This window comes from Ceratotherium simum, chromosome 34, assembly GCF_057802395.1.
Source record: "Ceratotherium simum simum isolate JZ-2026a chromosome 34, ASM5780239v1, whole genome shotgun sequence".
Lineage (NCBI taxonomy): Eukaryota > Metazoa > Chordata > Mammalia > Perissodactyla > Rhinocerotidae > Ceratotherium > Ceratotherium simum.
Genome location: NC_141933.1, coordinates 1,035,874 through 1,056,018, shown reverse-complemented (window position 1 = coordinate 1,056,018; position 20,145 = coordinate 1,035,874). Strand labels below are relative to the sequence as shown.

At 54.5% G+C, this 20,145-nt stretch overlaps 1 protein-coding gene across 1 annotated transcript in view; it reads left to right on the top strand.

The window, feature by feature from the left end:
* AP2A2 (adaptor related protein complex 2 subunit alpha 2) overlaps positions 1-12,710 on the top strand; it is a 90,753-nt gene extending 78,043 nt beyond the window's left edge. Inside the window, 8 exon segments of the mRNA XM_087422399.1 lie at positions 2,619-2,779; positions 6,204-6,286; positions 8,240-8,331; positions 9,399-9,520; positions 10,894-11,010; positions 11,090-11,159; positions 11,296-11,430; positions 12,261-12,710. Of these exon segments, the coding sequence (XP_087278525.1) occupies positions 2,619-2,779; positions 6,204-6,286; positions 8,240-8,331; positions 9,399-9,520; positions 10,894-11,010; positions 11,090-11,159; positions 11,296-11,430; positions 12,261-12,338 (858 nt within the window). The 3' untranslated portion in view covers positions 12,339-12,710.
* The last annotated feature ends 7,435 nt before the right edge of the window (positions 12,711-20,145 follow it).

Sequence of the window (20,145 nt, the reverse complement as noted above, 5' to 3'; positions counted from 1 at the left end):
AAATGGTATTGAGATGTGTGGATTTTACATGAAAACCAGTGGTGCCTTTTACTTTGGTGTAATATTGGCCAGAATGTCCTGGATTTCTGGTTGTAGGTGATGCCAGCAGATTGTTTTCTTTGCAACAGTCTGCTCTTCTTGTGTTCACAGTCCTGTGGGCCTGGGTGCTTCTACACCTGCAGCTCCTGGTTGCACATCTGTGCATCTGGAGTGTTTGTTGCCATGCCAGACCGCCTCTGGTGGGTGTTTGGAGACTGCCCAGTCTTCCTGAAGTGGACCTTCAGGCTGGTGGAGGAGCCTGGAGCCGTCTTGTTCCAGCCTTTTTGCTGTTCTGATTCCTGCCGTCATTGCTGTCAGACTGAGGAGGTGTAACTTGTGCAGACTGGGCACTAGGCAGGCTCCTGGGAGGATGTCCCCACGTCCTGAAAGGAGAGGTGGAGAAGAGGAGTGGGTCCCGACAGGCTGTGGGGGAGAGCTGGCACGTGGGTCTGGGGAGGGCGCATGGCATCCTGGTAGGTCCACCCAGCAGAACAGGCTTGCTTCTGTCATAACTTTTGGGGTGCATATTTTATTTAATTGGACAAAAGAGTTTTCCTACTTTAAAAAGCATTCGGACCGTTATTGAGGAACCAGTGGTAAAAATCTTGTCGTAGGTGCAGAGGGGAGATGATCCCCATTCTCGCTGCAGGTGCATCAGCTACAACAGGTACCTTCCTTGCATAATTTGTAGTGAGGCTCTAGCCACCTGAAATCAGCTCCTGACCCTCCCCACGTGGTCACGCTCCTGGTGATCCAGCCTGGCAGACGGTGTTGTGAGCGGCTGTGTTTGCAGGAGGCCATCCCAGGTGCAATAAGGGCGGAGAACCACCTTTAGATAATTTCATCTGGACACTTCCTGACATGGCAGAAATTTCTGATGTTCCTTATCCTGACAGCTCCTCCGTGGCCACCTCCTCTTCTCCAGGGCCTTCCCCTTACTGAGGAGTCCAGCCTGTCCGCTCTGCCCGCGAGCCCCTCACCCTGGAGCTGCCCCACCGGCAGGCCTGCTTCTCTCTTCAGGGTTGGCCTCAGTGCGCTGCCTCTCCTGGAGCCTTGAGGAAGGAGGGCCGCCATGCAGAGCAGGCTCCTTGGCCTGCACAGACCCACGCCCTCTTTGCAGAACATATATTTTTTTTTTTGAGGAAGACTGGCCTTGTGCTAACATCTGTTGCCAATCTTCCTCTTTTTTTTTTTTTCTCCTCCAAAGCCCCAGTGCCTAGTTGTGTGTCATAGTTGTAGAGTTGTAGCTCTTCTATGTGGGACGCCACCTCAACGTGGCTTGATGAATGGTGTGTAGGTCCACGCCCAGGATCTGAACTGGCAAACCGCTGGCCGCTGAAGTGGAACGCGCGAACTTAACCGCTGTGCCACCGGGCTGGCCCCAAACATATATTTTGTAATGCCTCTTTTATCTTGAAATGGAATTCATATGTACTATCACCTCCCTACACATGTAATTTTTTAGAAATTCAGTGTAATGTAATATAAAAGAGAAATAAGCGGTTATATCTATGGACACATTGATTTCACACGTAAGTGCTCAGCGTGGCTCCACTGGAAGGCAGGAGCCAGTCACTGGCCGGTACCCGGGGCAGGTACATTGCATGCCGGAGAAAGAAAGTACTTTGGCCTCTTTCAGCTCACAGGGTGGTTGCGTTCCTGGACAGATGAGTGTTTATTAAAACCGAGGAAAATATTAATTGCAATAATGTAAGATGACATTAGGATATAGTCTCAGATAACTGTGAACTGATTTTTACCTTTGTGAATGTCCAGCGGAACATTCAAAAGTCATTCAGATGACTTCTCAAGGCAGAGCTGCTTACCTCCCTGGTCCTTGCCTACAGCATAATCTGGGGATCGTCTGAGCCCCACGTGCCTCGGCTTTGGTGTGCGGCTCGGTGGTGGGCCCTATCATGTGGCGCTCCCATGGGAGTATGGGGGACGACACAGGTGCTGTGGTGTTTGGTTTTGGGAGCAAGTGTGGAAGGAGCTGTGCTGTGTGCGTCTCACCGTGTGGGTTTGAGAGTGATTTCTGAGTGGCTCTGTTCTTTGTCTTTTGCCTAGGATCAAAAAGCAAATTATTTTCTAAAAATTGTCTCTTCTGTAGGCTATTTACTTTTTCTCCATAACTCAATAAAACTTAACAATGGTTAAACTAAAAATGAGCCGTAGTAAGTTACTTGCTTACTTTTCAGCTCTTCAAACTTACTCTGTGGATGGTTTTCAGTAACGTTCATGGTCTCATTTGTTAAACCAGACACTTCTGTTTGATTTCTTTCATGGCCAAAGTTTCTATGGACCTTTTTTCGTTCAAATAACATTTGTGAGGAAAGATTGGCTCTTTTTCCAGTCATGTGAGGTTGTGATAATCTTGCAAGTGTGATGGTCTTCAGGCTTGACTCTGGGGTGCAGCTGCGCCCCAGAAGTGGTTGCACCCCTCACTTCCTGGATCCTTGCACAGTCCAGCCCGGCCTGGGAGCTGTGGGCAGTGGGGGAGAGCTGTGGGCACTTGCGCTTTCTTGGTGGCGGCATGCCTGAAAGGTTCGGCACTGACCCATTCCTTCCCTGTTTTCCAGTCCACGCCTTCTCCTTCGGCAGATCTCCTGGGTCTGGGGGCCGCACCCCCTGCCCCCACGGGCCCCCCGCCCTCCTCCGGCGGGCTGCTTGTGGACGTGTTCTCAGACTCACCCTCCGCGGTCGCGCCTCTCGCTCCCGGCTCCGAGGACAACTTTGCCAGGTAGTCGGTCTCCCTCGTCCTGAAGACAGGGACTTGCTCCACCCCGACCCCCTACCCGGGACTCTCTCTACCTGCCCCCCTGCCCGGCCCTCAGTCAGCGGTCACCTGGAAGGAGTGGGCTGCAGTCCTTACCTCCAGGTCGCTCACTGGCGAGGCGAGGGCGCCTGCTGTGCTCTGGCGGGTTTGCTCTGTACCTTCCCCCATACTTCGTGGACTGTCAGTTTTCACTAGGCGAAGATAGCTAACATTCTCAAAAAGAAGAAAAACGGGTGAAAAAAGCCACACAGGCTGGTGCTCAGTTGTGTCTCGTTTGTGTGCTGATGTTTCATTGTATTGTTTCAGCTGTTGCTTCTTTTCAGGATGTTTATTTCTCTCCGGAGCTGTATTTCTTTCTTCTCTCTTCACCACTTTTCCTCTTAATCAGGCTGCTTTCAACTCTGCCTTAAATCACTCTCGCTGTCTGCCTTCCAGCTACCAAGCCTTTTTGTTTTAAGAAACACGCTCCCGTTGCATAATCGCTGCTTGGTCCCATAAAGCCTGTGTTCTGAGGTGTGCTTCACCCTCCTCCTGTGACCAGCTCTGTCAGCATCACTTTGACTCCATCGAGATGCTCACACACCTGCTGGGTGCCAAGCCCTGCCTTCCTATGCTGTCGTCGTTGCCCCTCTGCCCCCATTTTCAAAATATAATTGTCAAACTGCTCTTCCCAGCATGTTTTCTTTCCCGTTTTTTTTGATCTGCAGATTCTGTGCCTTTTTCCTTCCTGCTCTCTGTCCCTCCCTGTCTCTGCTGATCTTAAATCTGGCCAGGCGGTGTGGGAGGGCTCTGCTTTTGAGTGGAGAGTCTTCCAGGAATGGCTCCTTGTCTTTGGTTGTTGTGAAGACAGCAGAATTCTTGGGTTTTACAATTTTCCCTGTCTCTTTTGTGTTCGTAGTGCGTGCTGATTATTTCCTGTTACTTGTTGAAAATGACTGAGGAAAGGCAGGCTTGGGCTGGTGTGAGTTGCCCATCTTTGGCTGAAAACAGACTTTTTACTGCTTTTAGAACTGCTGAGTTTGAGACTGAGAAGCACCACAGACCCCAGGTTGCAAGGCCCTTGCGATGTGAAGCAGCACATGTTCTGGGGAGAGTGCTGGGCTCCTAGCTGGACGTCCTGGTCTAGGCGGTGGTCTGGGGCAGGGGCTTCATTCAGCGTTCATAGCCCTCGCTGTGTTTGCAGGCCCCAGGAGCTTCGGGAATGTGCAGTGCCCGTGCCACAGGCCTCCTCGATCGCTGGGCTCGGGCAGGGGCATTTCTGCAGCTTCCCAGGTGACCCTTGAGTGTCCCCTTGGGCCAGGGAAGGCCCCAGTGGGTGGAAGGCATGAATGAGTAGGCAGTTTGCTATAACCCGAGGCCTTGGTGCCATCTCACAGTGGCTTGCCCCGTTCCTAGGCCCTTCAGCAGGTGTGCAGGCATTTGGCTGTCTGGCCTTGACATGGCTGCAAAGGGTGGTTAGGTACCTGATGCAGATTTGGTGGGGGTGGAGGTGCAGAGCACTTTGGGGCAGGCGCAGTTCATGCTGCCCACAGCTCATGGTGTAGGAAGGTGTGCACTCTCATAGGCCTTCCAAAGTGGCCTTTATTAGCCCATAAATTCCACAGGAGCACGTTTTGGTTGAGATGACCCTTTGAAAAAACAACTAACCAACCAGACATTGACTGTTAGGTTACTTCCCTCCCTTAGTGGGTGATGCCTCAATGCCTTTCCCGTTTCCTTCACAAAGGTCAGCTTAAAGTGGCTTAGTGCAAACCAGCTGTAGCACGTACGCTGCACGGCCTTGTGTCTGGACGTGGGGCGCAGTGGGATGCTGCTTCTGTAGATTTGAGTCGAGTGTGGGTGGGGCAGCGATCCTGTGGCTGTGTGGCTTGGGGCTCAGCCGCCTCGGTCAAGTCTCCTCTTGCTCTGAGAGTCCTGGGAGCACCTGGGTCCCTGTGATTGATTCCGGGAAACGCAGTTGTGCACGTTCTCAGGTGTGTTTTGGAAGATGGTTGTGCGTATTGAATGCATTGTGTTACTTTGTGAAGCTTCATCGTAGCTCAGGCTGGATAGAAAGCCTTTTGTGTTGAGGCCTGGAAGACTGGATGAGGTGGAGGGGCAGCTGTGGCCCTCGGTGTTCTGTGGGGGCCGCGTGGGGAGCAGGGCCCTGTGCTGTGGTGAGTGGACACAGGGTGGAGCCAGGCTCAGCTCTCTCCGTACTAACCACACCTCTCGCCGTCTCTGCTGCTGCTTCCTCTGTCTTCCTTCTGTGCTGCTTGAATTAGCCCTGACCTGGCTTCAGCAGAGGGAGTTTCTGAGAGACCAGCTGACTGTGCACGATGCTGATGATCTCATACGCGAGTAAGCAATGCTCGAACCTCTGCGGGTGGGCACCAACAGTAAAATTCGAACAAAATAGGACAATGCAGGAATCACTGGCTTTGAGCTTCTCCAAGCCAACAGCACAATTGGACTTGGAGATTTCAAGGTGGGGGGCAGCTGCTGCGGAGTGTCTGTCTCTCAGGCCACCCTGCCACCATGCCCGTGGAGCACTCGGTGTGGAGAGCTCGCCCCACCTCCTCCTCTGAACTGCACCTCCTCCCTCACATGCTGGCTGAGGAGCCGCAGAGTGAGGCCTGGGCCCCGAGAGTGGCTGGCTCCTGCTGCGTCCACACGACTGCGACGCCCGCCCACTCCCTCTCCCCTTCCTTTTGGTCCCAGTTCACTATGTAATTATGATTTATGTTAGAGGAGGCCAGAACAGTTTCAGCTCCTCTGAGGTAAATACAAGTAAAAACTAACACACACGTTATTTTATTTTGCTCCAGTTCTGTGTAGTGTAGAGACCTGTAGTGAGCAAAACCCTGGGCCCCTGTGCAGTACAAACGCTAACCCTGCCCTGAGGAGCAGGGAGCGAGGAGAGGACAGGAGAGGAGAAGAGAGGAGAGGAGAGAGGGGAAGGGAGCAGAGCACCAAGTTGCCAAGGGGTGGGCTGCCCGGGCGTGAGTGTGCGTGGCCTACAGACAGCCTGGGATGGGATGCTGATCCCAGGATTGAGGCCAGTGCTTGGAGTCAGATGGGAGAGCCTGTGGTCCGACCTCAAAGTGTGTGCATGTGCCTCAGTGCCTGTGTCCTGCCATTACTTGTTGACCAGCACTCTGGTGAGAAGCAGACGACCAACCTGTCTCCCGTGGTCATGCCTCAGCGTGCCTGTGTCACTGCTCTCTGCTCACTCTCTGTCTCCAGTGGACGCTCTTCATGGTGTTCTTTGGAATATTTTACTGCTTTTCCCTTCCCTCACGTCCCATAAAGGTTTTTCTGGCCTTAGTGTTTGTTAATCCCTTTTTCAGAATAAATCTGTGTTTTCAGTAGACGGCTTTGAGTGATTCACATGTCCCTTTTCCCCTAGGTTTGTCTGTAAAAATAACGGTGTGTTATTTGAAAACCAGCTGCTTCAAATTGGACTGAAGTCTGAATTTCGGCAGAATTTAGGTATGTGTTTTAATTCCTTAATGAAAACTTCTCTCAGAAATTATGGGGAGAAAATACTTGCAAATCATGTATCTGATAAGGGTCTAGTTTCCAGAACGTATAGAGAACTCCAATTCAACAACAGAAAAACAAACAACTCAGTTAAAAAATGGGCAAAGGACTTGAATAGATATTTTTCTAAGGAAGACGTACAAGATGGCCAAAAGCACGTGACAAGATGCTCGACATTACTGATCATTAGGGAAATGCAGTTCAGAACTACAGTAAGATATTACCTCACATCCATCAGGATGGCTACTCTCAAAAGGGCAAAATGAGTGATGGTGAGGATGTGGAGAAATTGGACCTTGTGCACTGTTGGTGGGAATGCAAAATGGTATAGCTGCTGTGGAAAACAGTATGGCACTTCCTTAAAAATTTAAAAACAGAGCTACCATATAATCCAGCAATTCCGTTTCTGGGTCTATTCCCAAAAGTAGTGCATGTAGGGTCTTGAAGAGATATTTGTACACTCCCCGTGTTCACAGCAGAATTATTCACAACAGCAAAAAGGTAGGAGCAAGCCAAGTGTGCATTGATGGATGAATAGATAAGCAAAATGTGGTCTGTTCACACAGTGGAATATTACTGACCCTTAAAAAGGAAGGCATTCTGACGCCTGCTACCACATGGATGAACCTTGAGGACATTATGCTGAGTGAAGTAAGCCAGTCACGAAAGGACAAACACTGTGATTCCACTTACGTGAGGTCCCCAGCGTTGTCAAATTCGTAGAGACAGAAAGTAGAGTCATGGGTGCCAGGGGCTGGGGGAGGGGGAGTCAGTGTTTAAAGGGGACAGATTTTCAGTTTGGGAAGAGGGAAAGTTCTGGAGGTAGATGGTGGTGATGGTTGCACAACAATGTGAATGTGCTTAATGTCCCTGAACTGTACATTTAAAAATGGTTACAATGATAACCTTAATGTTATGTATATCTTACCACAATTTAAAAAAAAAGCTTTTGAGTCCCTTCCCCCCAAAATTATGCCCACTGACCGTGGGGGCTGCTGCCGAGGGGAGGCACTTGTGGACTGATGGCGGCCCACCTCCTGCTTGGGCGCTGTCACTGAGCCTGTGAGGACTCATTTTTCTCTCGTCTGTAAAAACATGTGAAAGTGTGGGGAGAAAAAGAGAAGTCATCCAGCTGCCTTCTAGGGATCTTTGAGGGATGTTGTGAGGATTAGCAGAGTAGTGCTTGTGGGAAATTGTGTGTTGAAATAGAGTGGGATAGTTTATTCCTGATTTGATTCAGGTGTTAGACTCTGGGCCACGATGGCTTCACCTTGGTTTTGGTGGTTTTTTAAGTTGTGGGAGGAGTGATGCCAAACTGCCTGTCTTTTTCAGGATATTTGAGGTTTACTTTCCATTCTGAATTCAAAGGGTATAAAAATATTCACAGAGGTTTGTGTAAAGATTTCTGTTGTGCTATAAATAACTGAAGACGTTTGAGTAGCCTCAGTGCCTGCCAGCTTGGAGTTCATGAGCTGCTCCGCTGGAGAGCTCAGGGGCTTCGTTGTGGAGGGGGGCACCAACACCCTGCCCCGTGGTGGAGGCAGGTCCAGCCAGGCCTCCCTGGGGGGTCCCGGGCAGGGCGGGACTGGCAGTGACTATGGTGGCCTGGAGGCACAGGACCCCCGGAGCAGGGGTGCTCGAGTGTGCTCCCTGTTGACACGTGGGTGCACCCCATCCGTCGTGGGAAGGTGGGTAAATGGAGGCCGTGCACGCGGGGTGTTGCAGAGCAGGAGTCCCTCAGCAGTAGGAGAGGTGATCTTTGTGTCCTTGTGGCCAGAGTCGTGGATCACAACACTTCACGTAAATTCAGCTGGGGGTGGGGGCCTCTTGTTTTTCACTGTTAATATTCAGGATATGTGTGAAATGACGTGTGTGAAACAAATTGTGTTTGTGTCCTTCTAGGTCGGATGTTTATATTTTATGGTAATAAGACCTCCACGCAGTTCTTAAGTTTCACTCCAACACTAATCTGTTCAGACGACCTTCGGGCCAATATCCTTGGTTCCATTTCCCCGTGCCCCTGATAGACAGTAATTTGGGATTTAGAGGACGGTTTTGAGGAATTTTTTTCCCTCTTGATCAGAATAGCAAGGTATTTCCAGGTGCTGTAGTAACATCAGATGGTCTTCCCACATCTGAGTTATTTATTGATGGTGCGTGTAGAAATGACATGTGGCGTCTGCTCCCGTTTCATTTGGCTCGTTGGAGTCACTTCCTCTTTCACTTGTTTTGTTCTCCTGGGACATTATTTTTAAGTCTCTCTGAGCTCTGGTCTCCTTCTCTGGGAGTTTCCCTGGAGCGAGCTGCTGCTGCTGACAGCAGAGCGAGCGGTGGACGGGCTGCCCTGGACCGAGGCCACACGCTTGGGATGAGCTTGTGTTTGCTTCCAGAGGCTCTGTGTTCCGACTGGAGACTTGTCCCTAATAAATACCAGAAATGTAATTAGAACTTTCCCAGCTAATGTCAGCTTTGGTGTCCAGATACCTCTTCCTCCAAGGATGGGACGACCAGATAAGCTGAGGGTGCAGAAGGCCCCAGCTTGACCAGAGAAGGGTGCCGCCTTCCCTGAAGAAGACTCGTGTGAAGCAGTAGCCTCCTTACCACAGGCCAGATCCTTTTTTTTTTTTTTTGTGAAGAAGATTAGCCCTGAGCTAACATCTGTGCCCATCTTCCTCTACTTTATATGTGGGATGCCACCACAGTGTGGCTTGATAAGCAGTGCGTAGGTCTGAGCCCAGGATCCAAACCTGCGAACCCAGGGCTGCTGAAGCTGAGTGTGCACACTTAACTGCTACGCCACTGGGCCAGCCCCAGATCCAAAACGTAAGATAAATACGTTTTAAACATAGGCTAAGTGTTTCAAGCTAAGTGTTTCAAAATAGTCATTAGAGACACATTATGGGGGCTCACCTGTCTTAAAGGTTCATCCAAGATCAGGAATGTGAGTGCCGACTCTTCCAGAGCCTCACTCCTGGGCTTGTTGGGTCCCTGGGCCCAAAGGGCTTGCTCGGCTCGGGCCCACTTTCCCAACGTTGACATGGCCTCCTTGACACGGACACATCTGAGCCTGCAGACCAAGCCTGTGGACCCGACTGTGGACGGGGGCGCGCAGGTGCAGCAGGTTGTCAACATAGAGTGTGTGTCTGACTTCACAGAGGCGCCGGTCCTCAACATCCAGTTCAGGTAGTAGCCCTGGGTCACGGGTTTGCTAGCCGGGCAGGCTGTATTACTGGCCCGCTCTGGCCTGGAGGTTGGGGTGTGGGGGTTGGGCCTGCACACAGCTGTGTCCCTGGGAGCTCTTTGTCCTCGCTAGGCTCAGCATCCTTCCTTCAGAGGGTGTCATGAGGACTGAGGGAGTGGCCAGGTAAATGCTCTGCACACAGCAGTGTTAGCTGTGGCGAGGATGGGAGGTGCGGGGACAGAAGGTGTGCCCAGGACTCTGTGAGGCCAGGATGAACCAGCCTCTGAGATTCCTGGCAAGCGGTGCTATCTTGGTGAGGCGAGTGCTTCCAAGCTGAGGAACAGAGGGGCCTACCCCACGGGGTTGGGGGCCAGCCAGGTCCCATGTGCTGCTGCTTGCCTTGCTGCTCTGGAAGTCAGCTGCAGGGTGATGGGGTCCCTCCGGATCCTCGTCTGGGTGTGTGAGTTTTTGCATAGTCATACTCCGAGCACACACACCATCTTGATTATTTTTTTAAAAAATGTATTTTAGGGCCGGCCCTGTGGCTTGGTGGTTAAGTGCGCGCGCTGCGATGCTGGCGGCCCGGGTTCGGATCCCGGGTGCGCATCGAGGCACCACTTCTCCGTTCATCCTGAGGCCGAGTCCCACATACAGCAACTAGAAGGATGTGCAGCTACGACACACAACTATCCACTGGGGCTTTGGGGGGAAAAAATAAAATAAATAAAATCTTAAAAAAAAAAAAAAATAAATAAATAAAAAATGTATTTTATGTTGCTGCTGGATTCATTACTGTTCTACAATAGAGTGTACATGATCAACTAGTTCCCTGTTGGGTGTTCGTAAGGTTAAATTTTTTAAAAGCACATTTGAAATTAAAAACATAGAGAAGTGAAGATTGTGTACTTTGTAGAATTTAGGGAAATAGACATGCAAATTCTTGTTTCATTCTGAAGGCAAACTCTTTAATCTTTTCATGGAAAAAAGAAAAAAAAAGCCCACACAACTGACACCAACTTGGAGTTGTAGGAGGTGGACTGATGGGGAAGAGTGAGGAGGGGATGGAGGTCCCCAGGCTCATCCTGGGGTTTCATGGGCCCATCTACCCACATGCCCTCATGAGCAGTTCACTTCGTGGGCCCAGCTCGTGGGTCTCCATCTATGAATGACATTTCACTCTGAGGTAGACTGAGCCTCTCTGTGACTCAGTGCCACCCTTCCAGAACTCTCCGTCCTGCCCTTGTTGACAGGACAGTCCCCACTGGTAGGCAGAGGAGCCTGGCCCCACCCTGGAGATTTGCAAACTAGGAATTTGGCTCTCCAGTTGAGTTTCAGCTCTCCTGTGCTCTTTTCAACATGTCTCTGTTGCTCATAGGTATGGGGGAACCTTTCAGAATGTGTCCGTTAAGCTGCCTATCACACTCAACAAATTTTTCCAGCCCACAGAAATGGCTTCTCAGGATTTCTTTCAGCGTTGGAAACAGCTGAGCAGGTAAGCAGGGAGTGGTGGGGAGGGCCTTCTAGTCTCTGACTCGGCTGAGAGTGCTTACGCTTGTCTTTGTTTCTCACAGTCCCCAGCAGGAAGTGCAGAACATTTTCAAAGCAAAGCATCCAATGGACACAGAGATCACCAAAGCCAAGGTAGATCCTTGTTTGTGGGCGTTCCCAGAGTTAGGACACTGCACTGGGCTCTGAGGAGGCTGGTTGTATTCCCACCCTTTGAATGGTCTACCAATCTTGCTGCCAGTGTCCTGACTCTCCTGTGTCTTTTGCACAGATTATTGGGTTTGGTTCTGCGCTCCTGGAAGAAGTCGATCCTAACCCTGCAAATTTTGTGGGAGCCGGGATCATACATACCAAAACCACCCAGATTGGATGCTTATTGCGCTTGGAGCCAAATCTACAAGCCCAGGTCAGGCCTCTTGAGGAAATGGCTAAATACACTTAAATTGGTTTTTTATAGTGGTGTAATTTATACACAGTGAGATACATAGATCCTAAGTGTAGTAGTTTGATGAGTTTCAACAGATATGTACCCTGTTGATACATATAACATTTCCATCACCCCAGAAAGTTCCATGGTGCCCCCTCTCTGTCAACTCTGGCCTCCCCTAGAGGCAGCCACCACGGGGCCTGCCATCGGGCTGCCATGGCCCTGAGCTCCTTGAGTCCGCTGTGTTGCTGCATGTGTCCATGGTTGGCCCTCGTGCTGGCCCTGCGGCACTCTTTCGCAGGAACGTGCTCCAGTTGGTTTACCCAGTCCTCCTGTTGATGGACATCTGGGCTGTCCCAGTTTGGGGCCATTTTGAATAGAGCTGCTAGAAATATTGCTGGACGTGCCTTTATGCAGACATGTGTTTGCATTTCACTTGGTAATACCCGGGGTGGAATTGCTGGCTCATAGGGTATGTGCACAGTTACCTTTACGAGAAGCTGCCACATTGTTTTCCTGAGTGGCTGCACAATTTTATCCTCCCACCAACAGCATATGAAGGTTCCGGTTGCTCCACTCGTGCACTGGTCCTTGTTATTGTCAAACTTTTTTACTTTAGCTGCTGAAAGCGTGTTTGATGCTTGAGTCTTTGTAAAACAGTGGGCACCTCCAGAGAGAGGCTGAGCAGGGGGAGCTCGAGTGGCTGCTGGGTGGGGCCTGGCGCCAAGGCCATCTGCTGCCCCGAGCTGTCTTCCCAGGGCTGCGTGAGCCCTGGCCTGCCCACTGACCTGCTGTGTTCTTGATTTCAGATGTACCGACTCACGCTGCGGACAAGCAAGGAAACCGTCTCTCAGAGACTGTGTGAATTGCTGTCAGAACAGTTTTAATCCACAAGGATGGAGGATCAGGCTCCTGTGTCTGTGCATTTTTCTTCGTCTCTACCATTTGTCTTCATTACCATGCTGCAAATAAATACCCCTGTCTGCTGTCGCAGTACAGCGCCTCCCAGCCCTGCTTCTCCAGCCCTTGGCCCTCTTGGGGATGGACGGGAACACGAGTGCGCAGTTCTGGAAGAGCCTGAGCCTGGACTGCAGCCGGCCTGCCAAGTCAGAAGGAGGGAGTCTGGATCTTGGGATCAGTTTTTATAGAAATCAAGACAGTTCTGTGGTTAAATCTGCAAATTAAAGGGAAATTAGAAATTTGAATGAAAATGGAAAATTTTTTGAAATTTTATCAAAATACCACTGCTCTATTGCTGACGGTTCATCTCTGATTTTCTGAGAGAAGAAGCGGCATTTTGTCTGTAGCGGGGCTAGATCTTAACTAGGCCATTTCGCTATTTTGCTGGGTGATGCCGGGTGCGGGAGGCACGTGATGTGTCTCACGGGCTGGTGAGGCGTGTCCACGTGCAGCCTGGGTGCCATCCTCGGCCCTGGGTGCGTGAGTATGGTGCCTGTGGGCTTGCTGCAGCATCGGCTGGACGGTGTTCCTTGGGCAGGGTTCTAAATCTAGAAGTTAGGAACATTGGTGTTTTTAGTGACTCTCAACAAAACCACGTGTCCTGGCCAGATGTGTCCTGTTTCCCTTCTCCCAGCTTTGTGTTCTTAGAGGGGTATTTGTAATGCTCTCTGACTGTCTCAGACCTTCCGTTTGCAGTCTGCTGGGAGGAGGGTTACTGGCGGCCCCAGAGGGTATGCTGTTGCCTCACTGTCTTTGGGTCTCAAGTAAGTGCACTGTCACCATAGTGGCCAAGTGGTGGTTCCGTTTGTGATTGGAGGGCTAAATGTGGGCCAGGAGGTGAGCTGGTTTCTAACCTGTTCAGTGGCCTTAACCTGTCGATGCCGTTTGCCCTGGGTCATGACTGCGGCCGGGGTGCTGTGGACCTTGGCCTGTGTGGTGGAGGAGGAAGGCCTGTGTGTGGTCAGGAAGCAGAGAGCCGGGCTGGGGAAGAGCTGTAGCCCATCCTCTGCAGTTGCTCTGGTCTCTCGGCTTTCATGTGGCGTCAGCCTGCGCTGGCTGCCCGGCTGCAGGTCTCCACCTTGAGGTGGCTGCCACAGGAGCAGAGCTGAGCCAGGGCCTCTGTTCCGTTAGTGGCTGATGTGCCAGCTGGGTGACAGGCACAGGGTGGCAGGTTTGTCCTAAACAAACGTGTCTGTTATCGGCACTTGAGTGACCTAGAAAGACTCAGGGCCCTCTGTCGGTTCCCCTGGTTTACCAGTAGGGACCAGGGTCCTCAGAGACGCACCGTGGGGGAGCCACACGGGGCACTGAGGAGCACAGGCAGCACTTTGTGACGGGGTGAGTCCTGTGGAGGCAGCTTCAGGGAATTGCTGAGTGGGTGCTGGTGCTACTGCAGGGTAGCATGGCTGGGGGCCCTGCCACACTGCAGACACCCCCACTCAAGTTTCCCACACCCATCACTCTGTGTAGCCCCTGGACTGCGCAGTCTGTGATCCATGTTGATCTGAGTAACTGGTGCCTGTGTGTCCCATGGAGTCTGCAGCTGTGCCAGTGTGTGGTGACATAGCAGCTGACAGCACCGGGTTTGCATTGCAGATTGATAGCATGGCCATGCCACCAAAGTGACGCTCCTCGTGCTTTTGTTCAACCTGCTGGACAGTGCGCGGTGTTTGGGTACCGACATGTGGACTGCCAGCTCGGCGGTTGTTTCTTGTGTCAGTCGACACCCTCCCTAGAGAGGCAGGATGGTTCTGGTAGGCCCTCAGTGTGGGACACTCTAGGTGAGGATCCATCAGTAAAGCATGTTCCTTTCCAAAGAAAAATAAATGCTAGAACAGTGACCGGAGCATGTGCTGTCTTTGGAGGGAAAAGCCTCCCACATTCAGCTCAAGGCCGTGTCCTCTGGGCTGTGTGGGATGTTGAACACCGAGGACACGGGCATGGTGCCTGCCCTGGAGCAGGGCCCGCTCTCCTGGGTCACAGGGGTGGAAGCTTAGGTGTGTCTGAGGTGACATGCCTTTGTGCTGTGCTTTGGTTCCGGCTGTGTGGTTTAGCCTGCGGGACTCATCCTGGTGGGGCCTTCAGCATTGCCTTGGCGCTACCCACGGCACAGTGTGTGTTGGGGTCCCGCCTTCTGGAGGCCTCGGGTCTGAGGGAAAAGTGGGCCCAGGGGATTCCTTCCTGGTCTGAGGGATAAGAGCTCACATGAGGGTGACCCCAACCCCAGATAGGGTGCAGAGTCCCACAGGATGGAGAGTGTCCTAGGAGGGTCCTGAGTGAGGGAGGGACCCTGGAGGTGGGCCTGGGAAGGGCGAGAGGGTTTCTGAGGGGAGGTATGGGGAGAGTCCGGGGCCTGGAGTGGTGTCCCTTCCCGGCCCAGACCACTGCCGGGTCAGGCCCTGAGGAGCACTGTGGGTCTAGGGCTCATGAATGCCTGAGGGGTGCGGAAGACGACACCAGCAGAGCTCATGGGCCAGCCTCTTTGCTTGACGAATGCTAGTTTATTTTTCATCTGTTCATGGTGGGCATATCGTGCACAGTGCCTGTGACATCCCCTTCCCAGGGTGAGCTCGGCCGGCGGGCCAGGTGTTGGTGCTGGCTGGTGCTTGCTCCGCCCTCCGGCAGGTCACCCTCCCTTTCCTGACTGGACGGTTCCTCTGCTCACTGCCATCTTTGCTGCCTGCCTCATGACCTGTGCACCTGCCCCGTGCTCCCTCTGGAGCAGCCTTCCTGGCCACCCCCACCCTGGTGTCTGCTCCTTGGGCTATCTCCAGGGTTTGGTTCTGGCAGTGCCAGGCAGCTGCCTTCAAAGCCTGGGAGGCTGTGTGGATGATCATTGGGCATGGCCAGGAAGTGCCCTGTGCAGCCCATTGGGCTTGTTCAGGGTCTGCAGGACCCCTGCCTGGCAGCCCCCCTCCTGGCAGGTGCCCGGGTGAGCTGTGTCCGAGGCCGGGCCTATGGCCAGGAAAGGGGCTGCCAGACACAGCCAGCCAGGGGAGGTGTCGGGAGTGGTGCTCCGTGCTCGCGCCCCTAGTCCCCGCAGCGCTGGGACTGGCACGCACAGCTGCTGAACACCTGCAGCGTGAGCACTAGCTGCTGTCCTTGTGCTCCAGGATCTGGGCAGGGCAGCACCAGCTGCTTCTCATAGGAGCTGACGGGGTGGCAGCAGCCACAGTGCGTCTCCACTTGCTTGGTGTCAGTGTTGAAGCTGCAAAGAAGCCATGACAGGGAGCATGGGTCAGGGCTGCCGCCTAGGGAGTGTTCCCGCTCCTCCCTGGTCAGTCCAGAGAAAGGCGGACACCGAGAACTCAGGTGGGGCCCCCAGGGCGTGGCCTCCCGCTGCTGACCTCCCCATAGTTGGGGCAGGGTGTGGGCTGGGGCTACTTCACAGGTACATCTTCCCTGACTCCCACTTGGAGCTGCCTCTGTTGGACAGGGCAGGTTCCAAGCTCAGGGCCCAGCCCCGAACGGAGGCTACCCGGGGCTAACAGCTCACCTGGCCGAGGAGGCACAGATGCCCTCGCAGCGGGTCACTGTCACGTTGGCTTTGCATCCCTGGTAAGTGATCTCCTCCTCGAGCTCCTTCACACTGCAGACTCCTGGGAGCCAAGAGCTGGGTGGTCACTGCCAGCCCCAGGGCATGGCTGGAGGGCGGGTGTGGCCTCTGGGGCCTCTGTGCCTGCCCCTCACGAGGGCAGGACCTGATACACCCAGCACTGGGCTTCGGGTTTCTAAAACTTCTGTATGAAATAGTGAGCAGCACTGGCTCAGTGGAACGAGGAAGCTGCAGCCGCCAGCTGCGTAACTGCTTTGATGAGCCTGGGGCCCCGTGTGGGGCGCTTGCAGTGGCGTCTTCCCTGGGCGCCCGCCCCAGGCTGTCTCCCCATGTCCGAGCTCCCCTGAGCTCAGACCTCACAGCTTTGCTGGGAACAAAGCCTGATGGGCTCTCATTCTGTGTGTTTTCCTCCTGAAAGTTGGCTACACTGGGAGTCCCCCAGGTCAAGGGTTTTCTCAGAGGACGAGGCAGATTCCCAGCACTGGGCCTATGTAAGCCACCCTCAGCCCCAGCCTTCCCTGGGCACCTCCCTTCTGGGCCTGACACCAACCTGTGGGCGTAGTTGTCTCTGGTCTGCTGGGCCCAGAACCTGCGGGAGGGACGAGGGGAGGATGTCACTGTCCCCAGAGGGAACAGATGGCATCACGGGAACCCCCTGCAGGAGTCTGTGCTCACAAAGGGGGTGGAGTGCAGACCTAGCTGTGAGCTCTGGCCTGTGTCTATCCCAGTGGACAATTTTGGCGAGACACTTTGGGCACCCTGGCAGCTGGCAGTACAGCGTTGACATTAGAAGCTGTCAGTGTGGAACTTGAGTGAAAAAGCTAAAAGAGGTTCCTGAGCAAAGACTGGACAGTCTACCCTGCTTTCCCCACCGTGCCCATGGTTAAGGCCTCCCCATGACCTTGAGCCCTTGCCTGCCTTGCTTCTCCGCTGGAGGTGGGAATGAGAGGGCTAGTGGGGATGGGGCTCTGGGTGTGTCCCTGTGGCTTCCCATTGCCCTCAACTGTCCTCCCCTCCTGCTCCCTCACCCTGCTTACTGGGGTCCCCCCCATGGACAGCCTGCACCCAGTCCTCGTCTCACAGGAGAAAACATGTCATTGCAGACAGACCTGCCTGGGGGAAGGCCAGGGATGTGTGGGGGGAGCCTGGTTCAGGAGGACGGGTGCCATGGAGGGAACACCCAAAAGGGAGAGGAGGGGCGTCTCCGGAGAAGAGGATGGGCTCTGGCAGGCATAGGGGAAGGAGAGCAGAGCAGAGCCAGAGGAGGCTATGGCACTGAGACTGGGGCAAGCGCTGATACTGGAGGGCTGGAGCCCAGGCTGCTAGTCCCTACCCAAGCTGAGGCACGTTCCCACCAGGACTTTGTTTTCCTTTCTGCAACCGGGGGGAGGGTTGGAATAGTTGAACCCCAGGGTCCCTGCCAGCCCAAAGCTCTCTTGAGCTCTGACGGGGGCAGCCATGGGAGGCCGCTGAGGGGGTCACCTTGAAGGGAGGCCAGGACTGCAACAGGGGACGTGAGGGGTAGGGGGTGGGGCACGAGCAAGCCCAGTGCAGGACAGACCCAGAGGTGGGAAAAGGGACCATCTGGGGGAGGCCAGGCACCTATTTTGGCCAGACTAGAGTTAGCTGGAGAGGTGTCAGGAGGGGAGAAAGGCACCGGAGCCCAATTGAGGAGGGCTGAGATGAGGCCCTGAGGACGTGGGGCAACACACAGCAGAGGATGAGCCAGGGAGAGGGGAGGGGGCGAGGGGAGACAGAGAGGAGGCGGCGCGACTCAGACAGCAACTGCCTGGTGGTGAGGTGATGTCCTTCCCAGACACCCTCAGCGCCCAGCTGAAGACACCAAAGCTCTGAGACCGAGAGTGACACACACAGCATATGGCTTTCAGAAGCAAAGCTGGAGCTGCAGCCTGAGTGAGTGCAACTCCAAGTCCGTGCTCAGCACCCTGTCTCACCAGGCTGTCCCCAGGAGCATGGAATGCATTAGGGGGAGGAAAGGAGGCATTCCCACTGGGACGACTGGGTGAATCTCTGACAGCCATGCGCGGTGTGATGGGAAAAGAGACTGGGAGGTGACAGCAGGGCCACGATAGTCACCAGGAAGTGTCCCAGAGTGCGCTGAAGGTGGAGAGGCAACATGAAGAGGAAGATGTGCACCAAGGATCACAAGGGTGGCCTAGAGTGATGTCACTTACCGGAAGAGATTGGCAGAGATGTGACGAGAGAGGAGACGGAGGGGCGCCTGGTGGAATAGGACCCCACAGTGGGAAAGGAAGAGCTTGCATGCACAGTGACGGAGCTGGTCAGGAATACAGTGGTCAGCAGCCCAGTGGTACTAGGCTGTTGGGTGGTGAGGTTGGTGGCGGGAGAACTGGGGATGGCAGTCACCCCCTGGGAGGATGACATGTGAGCAGGGGTGGGAGCTTGGGTGGTGAGAGAGGTAGATTGTGAGGTGGTGGACTGAGAAGACAGAGTGGAGGAGACACGGGTGATAGCGGTAGTCTTGGATGTAGACACAGGAGATATGGTGCTGGAAGTGGGGACCTGGGGAGGATAGGGAGAGATATGCAGAGGGAGTGTGGTGGACGGAGCAGAGGTGGAAGAAGTAGGAATGAAGGGAGGTGAGAGCGAGATGGAAGACTGGGTCTCTGGGTGAGTTGGGGTGATGACTCGGTGGGAAGTTGGAGTGACCGAGGAGGTGGCTGAGCTTGGAACCTGAGTGGAGACAGTGGTCTCAGCGCGGGACGGGGTGGGGAAGGTGGTGGTGGTCCGGAAGGATGTTCCCGTGGGCGGACCTGTGGTTCGGGAGCTGGTGGCGACAGAAGAGGTGGGCGCGGAGGAGTGAGTGGTGGAGGCAGTGCGGGGCCTGGTAGCGGTGGACGTGGCGCTGTGTGTGACGGGGGTGGCTGTGGCGGTGGTGGAGGACGGCTTGGGGGAGAGGGTGGTGTGTGGTGTCGACGTGGCTTCAGGGCTGACAGGCGAGGAGGGCTGTGTCACCGGGGAAGGGGAGGTTTTGGCTGTGCTGACTGAGCTGGGGGCTTGGGTGGTCCGAGATGTGGTCACTGTCACTGGCCGGGGTGTGGACGTCGGCTTGGTGCGTGTGACGGGGACGGGAGGAGATGGAGAAGAGGTGGCTGTTGGCGTTTGAGTGTGTGGGGAAGACGGGGTTTCTGGTTGGGTTGGGGTGAAGACTCGGTGGGAAGTTGGAGTGACCGAGGAGGTGGCTGAGCTTGGAACCTGAGTGGAGGCAGTGGTCTCAGCGCGGGACGGGGTGGGGAAGGTGTTGGTGGTCCGGAAGGATGTTCCCGTGGGCGGACCTGTGGTTCGGGAGCTGGTGGCGACAGAAGAGGTGGGCGCGGAGGAGTGAGTGGTGGAGGCAGTGCGGGGCCTGGTGGCGGTGGACGTGGCGCTGTGTGTGACGGGGGTGGCTGTGGCAGTGGTGGTGGACGGCTTGGGGGAGAGGGTGGTGTGTGGTGTCGACGTGGCTTCAGGGCTGACAGGCGAGGAGGGCTGTGTCACCGGGGAAGCGGAGGTTTTGGCTGTGCTAACTGAGCTGGGGGCTTGGGAGGTCCGAGTTGTGGTCTCTGTCACTGGCCGGGGTGTGGATGTGGTCGCTGTGGCTGTGACGGGGACGACAGTTGATGGGGGAGAGGTGGCCGTTGGCGTTTGAGTGGGTGAGGAAGACCGGGTTACAGGTTGGATTGGGGTGATGACTCGGTGGGAAGTTGGAGTGACCGAGGAGGTGGCTGAGGTTGGAACCTGAGTGGAGAGAGTGGTCTCGGGGCGTGACGGGGTGGGGAAGGTGTTGGTGGTCCGGAAGGATGTTCCCGTGGGCGGACCTGTGGTTCGGGAGCTGGTGGAGACAGAAGAGGTGGGGGCGGAGGAGTGAGTGGTGGAGGCAGTGCGGGGCCTGGTAGCGGTGGACGTGGCTCTTTGTGCCACGGGGGTGGCTGTTGCGGTGGTGGTGGAGGGCTTTGGGGACAGGGTGGTGTGTGGTGGCAACGTGGCTTCAGGGCTGACAGGCGTGGAGGGCTGTGTCACCGGGGAAGGGGAGGTTTTGGCTGTGCTGACTGAGCTGGGGGCTTGGGTGGTCCGAGTTGTGGTCACTGTCACTGGCCGGGGTGTGGACGTCGGCTTGCTGCGTGTGACGGGGACGGGAGGAGATGGAGAAGAGGTGG